General features: G+C 51.0%; 1 protein-coding gene across 1 annotated transcript in view; it reads right to left on the bottom strand.

Annotated features, from left to right (window-relative positions):
• Nucleotides 1-14,979, bottom strand: part of LOC149328858 (uncharacterized) — a 118,721-nt gene that overhangs the window by 72,575 nt on the left and 31,167 nt on the right. Inside the window, exon 3 of the mRNA XM_089559115.1 lies at nt 1,285-1,363. Coding sequence (XP_089415241.1) covers nt 1,285-1,363 — 79 coding nt within the window. The remainder of the gene's footprint in view (nt 1-1,284; nt 1,364-14,979) is intronic.

Here is a 14,979-nt window from a genome sequence, read left to right on the forward strand (position 1 = left end):
AAAGATTCTAACGAATTCAAAATGTACGTCTGCTAATGCACTGTATCTTCACTAACGCACTGAGTGTGCTAACGTGCACTTAGTATCCTGTATATTGAATGTCTGGTAGTTAATTAAACCTCTAAATTAGGTTCCTAACTGTCTTCACTCTCTCGGTTGATCACAATTAGATGGTCTTTCAGTTTTTTCTTTTATCACGTCCTCTATTTTACACTTCATGTTTCGTACGCTCCGCCTATCAATTTTGACAGCTCTGACAGCCTGTCTTCCAAGTCGTTTGGCCGCATACTGCTTTCCTTTCGCTATAATAGCCATCGTTGGGCTAGCTACAAGAAATTTCATTTTGATAATTCTTGTCAGAAATATATAGTCACTTCCATGAGTGCAAATGTAGTAACCATAGAAATTCTGAGGTCCTGTCCCGCTCTCTTCCGTTCTGACCTCTCCGATTATTGCTTTCTAGTTTGTTTTTCTCGACGTCGCCTCAAACTGGCGTGAACTTTAGGGCTGACTATCTCGCGGTCGATGCACACCACCACGTCTAAAGCCCAATGCCTTTCGCGATGTGATAACGGCGTATGTGCATGACATGAGCAATAAAATGTACTTTAATGTTACCTCTCAATGATAACATTTCGGCCTCACCTTACTGCTCTAGCTGTTCTGGAACGAAGTACTCATGGATGGTGCAGAAATATTTTAGGTTCGAATAACAGATCTCCCCGCTATTCATGTTATAAGTCCAAATTAATTCGTTTCCCTTCTTTCCTCGGCCACTATGGACCGAAGTGGCTCATAAATATTACAAATTCATCGCAGATGATAAGGAAAACCACGTATACTATACACTGCTGCATCCACAGGTAGTACGTCGAGAACAGGTTTGAATTACGATTTTATTTCTCGCTCTAACAGTGATAACTATTCCGTAGTTTTTAGAGCAGATCATGCTTGCCAAAGTTATATTTCTAGTTTCCGTTTTTCTTCGATTCTTTTGCTCAAATAAATAACAAATACAATAAAACAGCCCATTTTTTCCAGAGACCGGCATGATATTCATCAAAGGCGGCAAAGGAATCTGAATTTACATTTGAACGCTCGCTACACATGAAACGGCGCATGTTTCATTCAAAGAAAACTGGTCTTTTGCTGCAGAGTAGAAACACTTACTTTAAGATATGTGCCGTCGACGATCCGTAGAGCCATGGAATAGTAGTTCCCAATGCTTACGGTTTTATTCACATTCTGTGTTGTCGATTTAATAATGTTACCTTGTCTATATACATAAATGACTTTTTCATAAGAGAGTTCAACACTTATGTGCCATAGGTTGTCGTAATAAAACTGCATTTTGGTCCATGCACTGAAAAATCATGAAATCAGTATTTCAAAGGATTCGGCAACATTCCAGCGATTTGCTTCAGACAGAACCAAACAGTCTATTTTAAAGTTTAACCCCCCCCCCCCCCCCCCGCTGCGGTGGCTCAGTGGCTACGACGCTCGGCTACTGACCCTAAAGACGCGGGTTTGATGCCGACCGCGGCGGCTGAATTTCGATGAAAACGAAATTCGAGAGGCTCGAGTACTGTGCGATGTCAGTGCACGTTAAAAAACCCCTGGTGGTCAATATTCCCGAAGCTCTTCACTACGGCGTCCCTCATAGCCTGAGTTGCTTATGTACGTTAAACCCCAAAAAGCCAAAAAAAACAAACAAACCGAAAGTTTAAATCCAAAAATCTATATTTGAACTGCTCCGTATTTAATTCTTTATTACTCTTGACAGGGCCTTCGAACTCTGCAGAGAAACTCACCTGACTCGATAAAAGTACCGCCGGCACCGCTGCGATGAAGTATTTCTATCAAAAAAGCACTTTCGAAGCTAATCTTTGCTTTTATATTTCATTGCCACTGTGATGCGATCACCTTTGTCTCGCGTTCCGCGAGTGCAATGTATGGATAGCTGAAAAACGATTCTTCACCTACTTCTCAAATAGGTGAAGCTGGCGTAAAGTTAACGTGGTAGAGCTGAAAACCCGGCGTCGCGTTCTGGCGAGAACGTCCATAATGGTCGACAAAGCCGTGACGTCACAATCATATGACGCGGGGGTGATTCAAACACCCCACAACGATCACACAGTGTCGCAATTACAAGTCCACTACACAATTCCTAATTAGTCTTCAGGGTCTGGACGTCCCTCCACTTCACTTAAGTGGTATCCATGAAGAAATAAACGCAATTCCACTGAAATGGAAAATAGTCCAGTTGGGACTCGAACCGCTGCCCCTTCGGTAGCGCTACCCCTAAACTACTGAGGCACGTTCTTCAGACGAAGTTCAAGGGGAACCTTGGCTGTTCTGAGCAAAAAAGGAAAAAAAAACAATAAAAAAATGAAATCATATTCTCCAAACAAAAAGAAACAGTATACATGTCTGTGAAGTGATATGGAAAGAGGGCCCAGGCTGATTAGGGACCCATTAATGTTGTCGCGTTACACCCTCAAGGCAGAGCTTCTGTGTTTCCCACATTTCCGATTCTCTCTCTTTCTCTGTCACAGCCTACTCTCGATTTTGATGCCCTGGTTTTCATTTCCCCATGGAGCATTAGAATGGCACGCATTATAGTGTTACCACAGCATTTTTTTTCTTGCAGCTTTTGTTGGCACATATCCTAGACTGTGCACTACGTTTACGTTTACGAAAAAAGCGAACTTTGAAAACCTTTCACTAAAGCCGGACTTTAGCGAAGATTAAAAGAGCTCTGTGATTTTTATAAATATAGTTGGAAGAGCTCTTGTACTTCGCAATGTTAGATTAAAAAGTGTTGCATTATACCTTTCAAACTACAAAAAAAGGCCTAACAGTGACTCTATTTTGTTATATTGTTACAGGCTCTATTCACAAAGGTTATTTACATAGGCAGGTCGACCCGAGCCTGGCGCGTCAGCGGCAAAACACCGAACTTCCACTTTTTCATCCTGCGTGGACACTTCTTGGTTGTTCCTCAGGGCCCATGTGTAGCGCGTGACATTTCCCCGTTCGCAAACGAAGTCCTCTTAGGCCGGTCAATCAATCTGGGTCCCGAGAGTGGAAGGGCTTCAGCCGTGCGACATGCACGACTTGGGTTTTCCTTGAGCGGCGTCCAGGCGTACATTGGGGAGAGACCACATAGTTCAGGTCATTGAGGCAAGCAAGAACGACGAACGGGCCTGTGTAGTGGGACAGCAGCTTTTGTGATAAACCACGCTTGCGTAGAAGCGTCCACAACCATACAACGTCGCCGGGCAGGTAGCAGACATCCTTGCGCCGGCGGTCATAACGCTGTTTAAAGCGATCCTGCGATGCCAAGGTGTGTATCCGGGCAATCCTACGGGCTTCTACAGCACGATATAGAGAGTTTGCGACAGAAGGCTCGGTGTCGAGACACAAAGGTAAGATGCTGTTGATAAAGCTTCGAGGCGGACGGGCATAAAGAAGGAAGAACGGGCTGTAACCAGTTATTCCATGCCTCGACGTGTTATAGGCGTCTGTAAAGAAGGGAAGCACGTCGTCCCAGTTCTTATGGCGGGAATCGACATACATGGCAAGCATGTTCGTAAGTGTCCGATTAGTACGTTCAACCAGTCCATTCGTCTGGGGGTGGTACGGCGTCGAGTGGCGAAAATGGCATGAACGAAGACGAAGAAGCTCTGCGAGAACCTCTGCCGTAAACTGGCGACCGCGGTCACTGATAACAACTCGAGGACGTCCATGCCGGCGGATGACGGCATGAAGAAGAAAGAGTGAGACTTCAGCAGCGGTGGCGCAAGGTAAGGCGACGGTTTCGCAGTAACGTGTGAGGTGATCAACGCACACGATGACCTAGCGGTACCGTTAGACGAGCGGGGAAACGGGCCGAGAAGATCGAGGCCAACTTGTTCATATGATGTGCTTGGAGGTCCCACAGAATGCAGGCGTCCAGGCGAAGAAGTTGTGGGAAGGCTGAACCGCTGACACTGCACGCAGGTGGCGACGTAGCTCTGAAGCATGCGATAGAGTAGATTTGGCGGTGGAGTAGGTGGAGTAGATTTGGCAAACACCAAGTGTCCAGCCGTGACGTCTTCCTGCATTGCGTGTAGAACAGAGGACTACAGAGTAGCCGGAACGACGAGCAGAAAGCGCGCACCTCCAGACGAGTATTTAGTTCTATAGAGTAAATCATCGCGAATGCAGAAACGGCTTGCGGATGTAGGGTCAACGGCTTCAGCAAAAAGCGGCGCCAAGTTCTGATCGCTGCGTTGTTCGGCCTGGAAAGTGCTAAGATCCGGAAACTCTTGGGAAATGGCAGCAAGATAGTCGTCAAAGTTTTCATCATCTGAAGTAGTAGCCGTGAGCGGTAGCCGCGAGAGGCAATCTGCGTCGGTGTGTTGACGGCCACTTTTCTAAGACACTTTGAAGTTGAACTCTTGGAGGCGTAATGCCCAGCGGGCCAACCGACCGCAGGGGTCGCGTAGATTCACAAGCGCCAGCACAGAGAATGATGGTTTGTGACGACTGTGAAAGCACTTCCATAAACGTAACGAACGAAACCGTTCTACGCCGAAAACAATGGCGAGACAGTCTTGCTCTGTTACAATGTAATTGCGTTCCGACTTGCTGAGGGTGCGACTTGCATAAGCGACAACGTCTTGATTGTCCTCATGACGTTGGATAAGCACAGCACCCACGTCGATGCCGCTGGCGTCAGTGTGGAGTTCAGTGGGTGCTGTTGGGCAGAAATGGCGCAATATTGGCCGTGAGGTAAAGAGAAACTTGACCTAGTGAAACGTGGAGTCGCATTCGAGAGTCCAGTGGAAAGGAGTGTCTTTCTGCAGGAGACTTGTAAGCGGGTAGGCCAAATCAGAAAACTTTGAAACGAAACGCCGAAAATATGAGCAAAGTCCTAGGAAACTCCTGAGCTCTTTCACTGATTTGGGCTCTTTGATACTGCTTACAGCTTCAACCTTCAGCGGGTCGGGCCTGACGCCATCCTTGTCAACGAGATGACCAAGCACAGTAATTTGTCGTGCACCAAAGCGACACTTCTTGGAGTTAAGCACGAGGCCCGCTCTCTCTATGCAGTCTAGGACAACGGCTAAGCGACTGTTATGTTCGGCGAAGGTCCTTCCAAAACTAACAAGATCGTCCAGAATACATATGCAAACTTGCCACTTCAGGCCACGTAAAAAGCGTATCCATAAATCGTTCAAAAGTGGCAGGAGCGTTGCAAAGGTCGAATGGCATAACATTAAATTCACACAACCCGTCAAGTGTGACGAACGCCGTCTTCTCTTTGTCTTTCGGAAGCATCGGAGTCTGCCAGTATCCGGACCTTAGATCGACCGAGGAAAAGTAGGAGGCTGAGTGGAGGCAGTCAGTGGTATCATCAACGCGTGGGAGCGGGCAATCGTCCTTCTTTGTGACAGTGTTAAGCTGGCGATAATCTTTCTTTTTGACGAGGATCACTGGAGCAGCCCACGGGTTTGAAGATTTCTGAATAATGCCGAGGTGGAGCATGTCACGGACTTGTTCATCGATTATCTGACGTTCGGAAGGCGAGACGCGGTATGGCTTCTCTCGAATCGGTTGTGCAGATCTAGTTTTGATCATGTGATGGGTACGGGAAGCAGGAATCGGCGGTGGTTAGTCGCGAGCGAAGTCAAACACGTCCGCATGCTTCATAAGAACAGCCACTAGTACCTGGCGGTCGCTGATGAGCAGGGATTTGTTGACCATAGCTAGGAATTCAGAGTCGATCAGGCCGCGCCGTCCAATTGTATGGGAAACGTCAGTGATCACGGCAGGTGGCACAGAAAAACGTTCTTCAAAGCCGGCAGGTTTTAAACCACATGGCAACACGGCAGGTTCGTTGGAATGATTGACAGTCCAAAGAGTGGCATGGCCCTTGGTCACAAGGACGAGGCTACGGGGTACCAGCACACTTCTTTGCTCAGTTAAGGGAACCAGGTTCCACCACAGCGTCGAAGGCATCAAAAACAGCGCTCGAGGACTCAACGGGAACGAATATGGCAGACATCGCTAGACGACGGTATCTTTGGAGACAGAAAACACTTTAGCAACCACCGGTGAGTCTTCTATGAGAGCTGACCGAAGGCCAGGACTTAATGGTATGGCGCCACTGCGGAAGTCGACGGTAGCGCTATACTGCTATAAAAAGTCAATAGCTAGGATGATGTTGCGCGTAGAACGAGGGAGCACCGTGAATTCAGTTCCGAAATACCAATCGGAACCAATGATTCTACCCCTACACCACGGAATATGACAGTACTATCCCAATCGAAAGTTATTTTACGACCCAGACGGCTCATGAAAGCTGAACTCATCGCCGACACTGTTGCTCCAGTGTCCACTAAGGCCAACACAAATACCATCCACTAAATCTTCAATGCCGCTCTTTAACATAACAATTGGCAGAGGAATTGGCAATATCGAGGACCGGGCGACCGCACCTCCATGGGCAGCGCACGTTAGTTTCCAGGTGACGGCGGGGAACGACGTTGGGGAGAAGGCGAGCGGCGAGAGCGGTGCGGAGGTGGAGTGAGGCTTCGGTGAGAGGCAGGGGAGTCGTTCCGGAGTGGCGCGTAACTGGATAGACGCTGCCCCCCCCCCCCCCCCCCTCCGGTATCCCCCGGTAACGGTATCCCCGAAGCAGCTGTGGAGCTCTTCCACGAAGCGGTCCCAACTAGTTAAAGAGGCTTCATGGTTTTCGAACCAAGTTAACGCGGTACCATTCAGCAAGAAAACGACATCGACCAGCTGCAGAGTAGCATCCCAGCGGTTGTGTTTGCTGACCCGCTGGTAATTGGTGAGCCAATCATCCACATCTTCACCAGCCTTTCTGGAAGACGTCCGCGGCTCACGGTAGTGATGCCAAGCGGGCGCTTCCGGCAATTCTTCGGCTGTTCTATTAACAAAGGTTATTTACATAGGCAGGTCAACCCGAGATTGGCGCGTCAGCGGCAATATACCAAACTTCCTCGTTTTTTTCCTGCGTGCTCACTGCTTCGTTGTTTTTCAAGGCCCTTGCGTAGCGGGTGAGAATATTACCGTTACTGAATGCGGTGTTAACCAGACCCACGCTGTTTCCTCTTAGCGAAAACTAATAGGTTTGTAATATACGGTGGGATATTTATATTGTATGTACGGGTGCGTCTTCGAAGCTCAGGTGGGAGGCCGCTGATCGAAGACGCGTCACGGCAGGTACGCACCTAGGAGTCACTCAGGAACCAGCACAACGCTTCGTTCACCTCTTCGTCGCACCGCGCGAACGCCTGCCGGTCGTTCCCATTACAGTCATCTCCCCGGCGAAAAGGAGCCATCCTGGCGACTTGCGGGGACGAAAGATTAGTCGGGTCATAGGAGGGCTTATGTCGCTCGACGTGTACAGTTTCAAGACCCCGGCGACGATGATCCGGAGATGGGTCAAAGGGCTCAACTATGTAATTCACGGGAGAAGTTTGTTGTAGAACGCAATAAGGGCAGTGATAGCGGGAAAGCAGTTTCGTGGCGATGCCGGGAGTGGAGGAAGGCACACAGAGCCAACCGAGTGCGCCGGAGGGATATGGCACGAGGAGGTCCGAGCGGTCCCGATGGTGCTTCTGGTGCCGCTGTAGCTGTGTGGTGAAAGAGCGCGCAAGTTGTCGACATTCATCGGCATACATGTGAGCTTCGGAAAGGGATGTGGTCTCGGAAGGCTCAGGACGATAGGGAAGGATGGCGCCCATGGTGGGTGTAGGCTGTCGACCAAATAAGAGGAAGAAAGGGGTAATCCCGTCGTTGTCTACGTAGCCGTAATATGCGCGTAGGTTACGACAGGAAGTACTTCATCCCAGTTGTGGTGGCCGGTATCAACGTACATGGCGAGCATGTCACGGAGTGTGCGGTTGAACCGCTCAGTCATGCCATTGGTTTGGGGGTGATAGGCGCTGGTACAGCGATGAACGATTTGGCATTCCTTTAGCAGCGCCGCGAAGGCTTCCGATAGAAAAACACGGCCACGGTCACTGAGCAGTTCTTTGGGGGCGCCGTGACGAAGAACAAGACGGTGTAGGGTGAAAGAAGCAACATCCTGTGCTGTAGCAGATTGTAGAGGCGACGTTTCTACGTAGCGGGTTAGGTGTTCTACGGCTATGATTATCCGGCGGTTGTTAGCCGAACTGGTTGGAAGTGGACCGTAAAGATCAACGCCGACGCGGTCAAAGGTTCGGGCAGGGCTGAGTAACGGCTGCAATGGATCGGGGTCGTGGTGGGGAGGGCTCTTGCGACGTTGGCAGGCTGTACATGACCAAATGTACTTACGTACGAAGCGGTTCATACCGCGTCAATAAATAGCATACATTTTCAATACATCGGCATGGCCGCATTGTGGATCTGCGTGGAAAGAGGCGCAGATCGCAGCACGCAGGTGGCGAGGAACCACCAACAACCACTTCCGCCCGTCGGAGAGCTGGTTACGCCGGTATAAGAGGCCATCGCGAACGGCAAAATGGTGGGCTTGGCGGCGAAGAGTCCGGGACGAAGAAATTGGCGAGGGATTAGACAGGAAGGTGAGGAGGGAGTTGATCCGAGGATCCTGCTGTTGTTCGGAGAGCATATCAGGGACACCGAACGACGAGAAATCGCAGGCAAAGACGTTGCAGAGGCAGAATCGTAAGGGAGTGGTGAAAGGAAACTGCGTCCGCGTCCGAGTGCTTGCGTCCAAAGTGATAAATGACGTGAATATCAAATTCCTGGAGACGTAAAGGCCAGCGGGCAAGTCCGCCAGAGGAATCTTTGAGGGAGGACAGGCTGTAGATACCATGATGGTCGGTGACGACATAGAACGGCCGGCCGTAGACGTAAGGGCGGAACTTGGCAAGCGCCCAAATGATGGCGAGACATTCTTTTTCTGTGACAGAATAGTTAGATTGATTCCGCCTTGGTGAGGGCGTGGCTAGCGTATGCGACAACATATTCCGGATGGCCAGACTTCCGTTGGGCAAGAACTGCGCCCACCACCACACCACTCGCGTAAGTGTGAATTAATGGGGGGGGGGGGGCAGACCAGGAGGCGACGCAAAGTGTTGAATGCGGCATCGCAGGCGGGTGATCAAGACGAGAGATTCGGGCTGCCGGCAAGAATCTGTTTTAAAGGGGCGATGATACAGGCGAAATTCCGGATGAAGCGGCGGAAGTAGGAACATAAACCTATGGAACTGCGAAGTTCTTTTAAGGCGGTCGGTTTGGGAAAGTCAGCTACGGCGCGAAGTTTGGCAGGGTCAGAAAGAACGCCATCTTTGGAGATGACATGGCCTATTATCGTCAGCTTCGTGGCACCGAAGTAACATTTCTTCATGTTTAGTACTAGACCGGCTGCAGTAACGCACATGAGAACACGCTGGAGACGCAGTAAAAAATCTTTGGAAAAACTACAATGTCATCCAGATAGCACAGACACGTTTTCCATTTGAGCCCGCTGAGAATATTATCCATCATTCTCTCGAATGCGGCTGGAGCATTGCATAGGCGGAATGGCATGCCATTGAATTCGTACAGGCCGTCTGCGGTGACGAAGGCGGTTTTCGGCCCGTCAGCGCAGCCATCAGTACTTGCCAGTAGCCAGAGCGTAAGTCTAAGGATGAAAAATACTCCGCTCCCTGCAAGCAATCCAGTGCGTCTTCGATTCGGGATAGAGGATAAACATCCTTGCGAGTAATCTGGTTGAGACGACGGTAGTACACGCAGAACCGAATGGAGCCATCTTTTTTCGTCACCAGGACAACAGGAGAAGCCCAAGGGCTCTGAGAGGGCTGTATGATGCCGCGCTGTAGCATATCGTCGACATTGCCACGGATGACGCGCCGCTCTGTGGGCGAGACGCGGTACGTTCGCTGGCGCAAGGGGGCGTGCGTACCTGTGTCAATTCCGTGAGAGACGGCAAACGCACGGCCCAAAGAAGGATGGGAAAGGTCAAAAGACGTGCTGAAGCGCTGGAGAAGTGTCAGTAGCTGGTCACGTTGAGCGGGGAGAAGGTCGGCAGCGATGGCACGATGAAAGACTTCGACGGGAAGCGGATCGGGCGTGGTCGCACGAATGTCCAGGATAGCCACCTCGGGACAGGTACGGTGATCGGAGAACTCGTAGGCAAGAGCAGGGTCCAGTTCCTCGATACGAGAGAGGCATTTGCAGCGAAGGAGAGAGGACGTGCAAGCTAAAGGGTTGGAGGCATAAATGTCACAGTGACCATCGGAAATCGTGAGAACGGCGAAAGGAATCAGAAGGCGGTGATGGCGGGTGGCAGCTGTGGTGGGTGTGAAGAGAACAGGGCTCCTGAAGGCGGAATCAGGTAGGAGCGGGACGAGGGTAGAAGAGAAGGGAGGTATGGCGGTGTCGGCAGCTACGAGAAGCTTAGCGGAGGGCGCAGGCAGGTCGCGCAAGGAAACGTTACTCACCGAAGATAACGCGAGTTCAGCACGGGCATAGTGAATCACTGCACGGTGAGTTGAGAGGAAGTCGCATCCTAGGATGACATCGCGAGAGGACGAACTCAGCACCACAAACTGTATGAGATATACTACGTCGTTGATAGAAACTTGTACCGTGCAGGCTGCGATGGGGTGGATGCGCTGCGAGCTGGCCGTACGGGAAAAGTCAGACAGGGGCGTCGTCACCTGGCAAATTTTGCGACGAAGAGATTCACTAATCACAGACACGGCAGCGCCCGCGTCAACGAGCGCAAGAACAGGGACATTTTCGACAAACGCCTGAATCACGTGAGCGGGACGAAACGGAGGACTTGGCGAGTCCGCAAAAGACGCAGTTCTTGCCTCCGGAACTGCGGCATTTAGTTTTCCTCTCGGAGGTGTTCCGGTCGCCGAAGCATTGGCGAAATTGAACGGCGGCGAGGGGAAGGCGAGCGTCGAGTAGAATACTGGGGGCGAGACATAGACGAGCCAGAACAGCCATTGTGCAAGGGCGGCTCGTGATCGTATCCGCACGGGTGCACAGCAGCCGCAGAGCGAGGCAAGCGTTGACGGCAGAGATGTGCGACGTTCCCTGGAAGTCGAAAAGCGTAGCAGATGGGCCGATTATCGGCGGTGCGTCTAGAATTCGTAGGGTGTCGCTGTATGCGAGGAAACGAGGCTGGCGGGAGTGGCATGCACGGGGGTGGGGCATAATAGGCAGGGTTGCTGCGGTACGGGTAGAGGCAAGCGGGCGCGGTGTCCGTGTGGCGGCTTCAGCATAGGTGAGTGGTGCCGCGACAGGAGGAGGCGGGGGGCGGATGGCAGGACTGGAGCGATCTGCTCCTGAACAACACGGCGGATAGTCGGCGCAATGGAGGGCGCTAGGTAGGCAGTAGGGCAGACAGGGTCTCCAACGTGGTGGAGAAGAGAAAGCTGGCGGGCGACTTCCTCGCGTATAAAATCTTTCACGCGCTCTATGAATAGGAATTGATCCGAAGTCGAGGGACCAAGGGCCAAGCCAGCAAGACTCTCGGTAGGCGCACCATACTGCAGCGTATAAGCGCGTTGCTTGCGCAACTCGTCAAAGCTTTGGCACAGCTTGATGACAGCACTGACGGAGGTGGGATTCTTCACCAGCAGCATTTGAAAAGTGTGATCTGCTATCCCTTTGAGAATGTTCTTAACTTTGTCAGTTTCGGACATGGAAGGGTTCACGCGCTTACGTAAATCGAGGTCATCTCCAATATAGCTGGTGGATGTTTCGGCCGGTAGCTGGGCTCGAGCATGGAGACGTTGCTCGGCGCGGAGTTTCCGCAAGGCGGGGTGGCCGAAAACGTCGGCCAAGCTTGTCTTGAATGATGACCAGGTGGGAAGGTCGGCTTCAAGGTTACGAAACCATAAGTTGGCAAAGCCTGTGAGATAGAAGAGGACGTTGCTCAACTTGACAGAATCGCCCCACCGATTGTAAATGCTGATGCGCTCGTATGAGGCCAAGCACTCGTCGACGTCCTGGTCATCCGTACTGCGAAATGGGGAAGGGTCGCGCTGGCGTTGCACTCCGGAACAGAGGATGGTGGGAGGGATGGCCGGCGATGACTGAGTCGGAGCGTTTGGCATTGTTAGCGGTGAGAGTAACGTTCCGCTCCTAAGTTCCAGGTTGAGCACCGGGACGGGGATAGAAGCACCTCCACCAAGTGTATGGGTGCGTCTTCGAAGCTCAGGTGGGAGGCCGTTGATCGGAGACACGTCACGGCAGGCACACACCCAGGAGTCACTCAGGAACCAGCGCAGCACTTCGTTCACCTTCTTCGTCGCACCACGTGAACGGCTGCCGGTCGTTCCCATTACATGTATTTTAAAAATATTTTGTATTTACGAGTGCATTAAAAATGTGTTGAAAATAGGTTCCTGAAATTTTAATGCTTGGTATTCGAGATATATTCTAAAGATTTGCAAAAAAATACCTCACTTTAAGCATACCTCGAACACGGTTCAAATACGTGAAAAAATACGTATGCGCTTTTAGCGTCTTGTCAATGTATTAAAAACTACCGAAGACACTTTAGAAATTCTAAAATGTGCTCTTTGAAAGCCTTGTGGAGAACGCACTGCCGCTTCTCCGAACCGCTTGGCGCGGAATCACTGGGCCGCTTCGGAGCTATGCGTCACACTCACTCGACTGCAACGAGACGTCTGGCGAAGGAGCGTCGGTGTAGCTGCCACCGCCGAATCGCGCGCATTTGTTCTACCGTTACTCTGTGACGTCACGGTTGCTATGCACAGCTGCGCCCTCCACCGACGCACCGGCTGCTAACGAGAGGAGGGGCTTGCGCCACTGCGCGGAGGAGAGGCCACAGCTGGCACAATTCGAGCGCAGGGAAGTGACCGCGAGCATGAGCCATTAAAGGCTTTCGCCTAAAAGATTACTTTCGTAAATGTGAAAGTAGTTGGTTTGAAGTATATTTCAATCATAACAAACGGGCAGTCCTTTTTAATGTATATGCAGGACACTTCCAGCTGCCATGGAAAAGTTTAGTGTTCGAAGTCTTGTTTCGGGAAATTTCATTTGGATGTTGGCTATATACTTAAAGTCTACTTTCGTAAATACGCAATTAATTCATCCATAGTATGCTTAAATTATTCGACCAAATTAGCAGTCCACGTAAAATATAGTTACATCACACTTCCACCTACAGTAGAACAATCTAGGGCTCGAAACGACGTTTCAGGGAATAGTGAAAAACTCCCTTTCCTGTCGTCGCTTCGTTTATGATAACTTCTAGCAGGAAGGCAATCACCACTTATTTACATTACATGTGGAGAAGATGATAATATTATACTGGGAAAGGCGCCCTGGACACATGTGGCCCGAGCATGTCAACGAAAAGGACCCCGACTGGCTCGGCCGATAGCTCCCTTAGGTTCACGGCCATATAGAAGATACGAGTAGAAAGGGGAGTAGCCGGTAGTGGTGTGACGCGACGAATGGTATGCAAATGTCACAAATGACAGCGTGATGTCCCAGTCGCGGTGGTCATCAGAAACGTACATGGACAGCATCTCAGTCATTGTCCGGTTAAGGCATTCGGTAAGCCCGTTCGTCTGTGGATGGTAGGCAGTCGTGCAATAATGACGAACGTTGCACAACCGTAGGATCTCGTCGACTATACGCGCAAGAAAGCAACGGCCACAGTCGGTGAGCAGTTGGCGGGGAGCTCCATGGACGCGTACAACGTCGTTGAGGAGGAAAACAGCAACATCAGTTGCACGACTGATTGATGTTGCTCGTGTGACCGCGTAGCGTATGGTGCAATCAGTGGTCACCGCAATCAATTTGTTCCCCGATGCGGACAGCGGAAAAGGCCCTAGAAGATCCAGACCCACTCGAGAAAATGGGTCTATGGGGATGTCGATCGGCTGCGGAAGTCCAGCTGGTAAAACTGATGGCTTTTTCCGGCGCTGACAGCGGTCACAAGCCCCCACGTAGCGGCGGACTGCGTGGTATAGGCCTGGCCAAAAGAACCGACGGCGCACACTGTCGTATGTGCGAGAGACGCCTAGATGGCCAGCTGTAGGAACGTCTTGAAGCTGTTCAAGGACGGCTGTGTGTAGGTGCTGATGGACGACTAGTAGAAGGTCGGGTCCATCAGGTCGCATATTGTGCCGGTATAAGGTGCCGTCGTGGAGCTCAAACAAATGAAGGGAAGGGTCATGGCGATCGGCGCAGAGAGGACTGATAATTTCGTGAAGCTGAGGGTCCTGGCGTTGCTCACGGCGAATGTTGGAAAAGTCAGAAATAGAGAGCACGCAATCTTCATTGTCACATTCAGGTTGGCTTGGCAGGTCGACTGGATGACGGGACAGGCAATCGGCGTCTCGATGCAACAGGCCAGACTTATAAACTACTGAAAAATTGCACTCCTGAAGGCGCAAGGCCCAACGTCCAAGGCGGCCAGTAGGGTCTTTTAAGTGTAGAAAGCCAACTCAAGGCGTGGTGGTCAGTGACTACTGTGAATGGCCGCCCATACAAGTAGGGGCGGAACTTCTTAATGACCCAGGCTAGGGCTAAGCACTCACGTTCAGTGATGGAATAATTCTATTCGGCCGTACAGAGGAGTCGGCTGGCATAGGCGATGATGCGATGGGAGCCGAGCTGGCGTTGTGCGAGAACGGCACTAATGCCATGACCACTTGCGTCGGTGCGTACTTCTGTGGGGGCGGATGGATTCAAGTGAGCCAACAGTGGCGGACGGGTGAGGTGGGCAATAAGAGCGGCGAAGGCGGCCGATTGTTCGTGGCCCCAGGAAAAGGAGACGTCTTTTTTCAGAAGCTGCGTGAGTGGACGGACGATTTCCGCGAAGTTTGGTACAAATCGCCGGAAGTATGAGCAAAGTCCGAGGAAGCTACGCACGTCGCTGCTAGATTTCGGTATAGCAAAACCACTTAAAGCGCGAATTTTGTCGGGGTCCGGCTGGATGCCATGGGTGTTTACCATATGTCC

This window comes from Amblyomma mixtum, chromosome 9, assembly GCF_055824585.1.
Source record: "Amblyomma mixtum isolate Tamu chromosome 9, ASM5582458v1, whole genome shotgun sequence".
Classification (NCBI taxonomy): Eukaryota; Metazoa; Arthropoda; class Arachnida; order Ixodida; family Ixodidae; genus Amblyomma; species Amblyomma mixtum.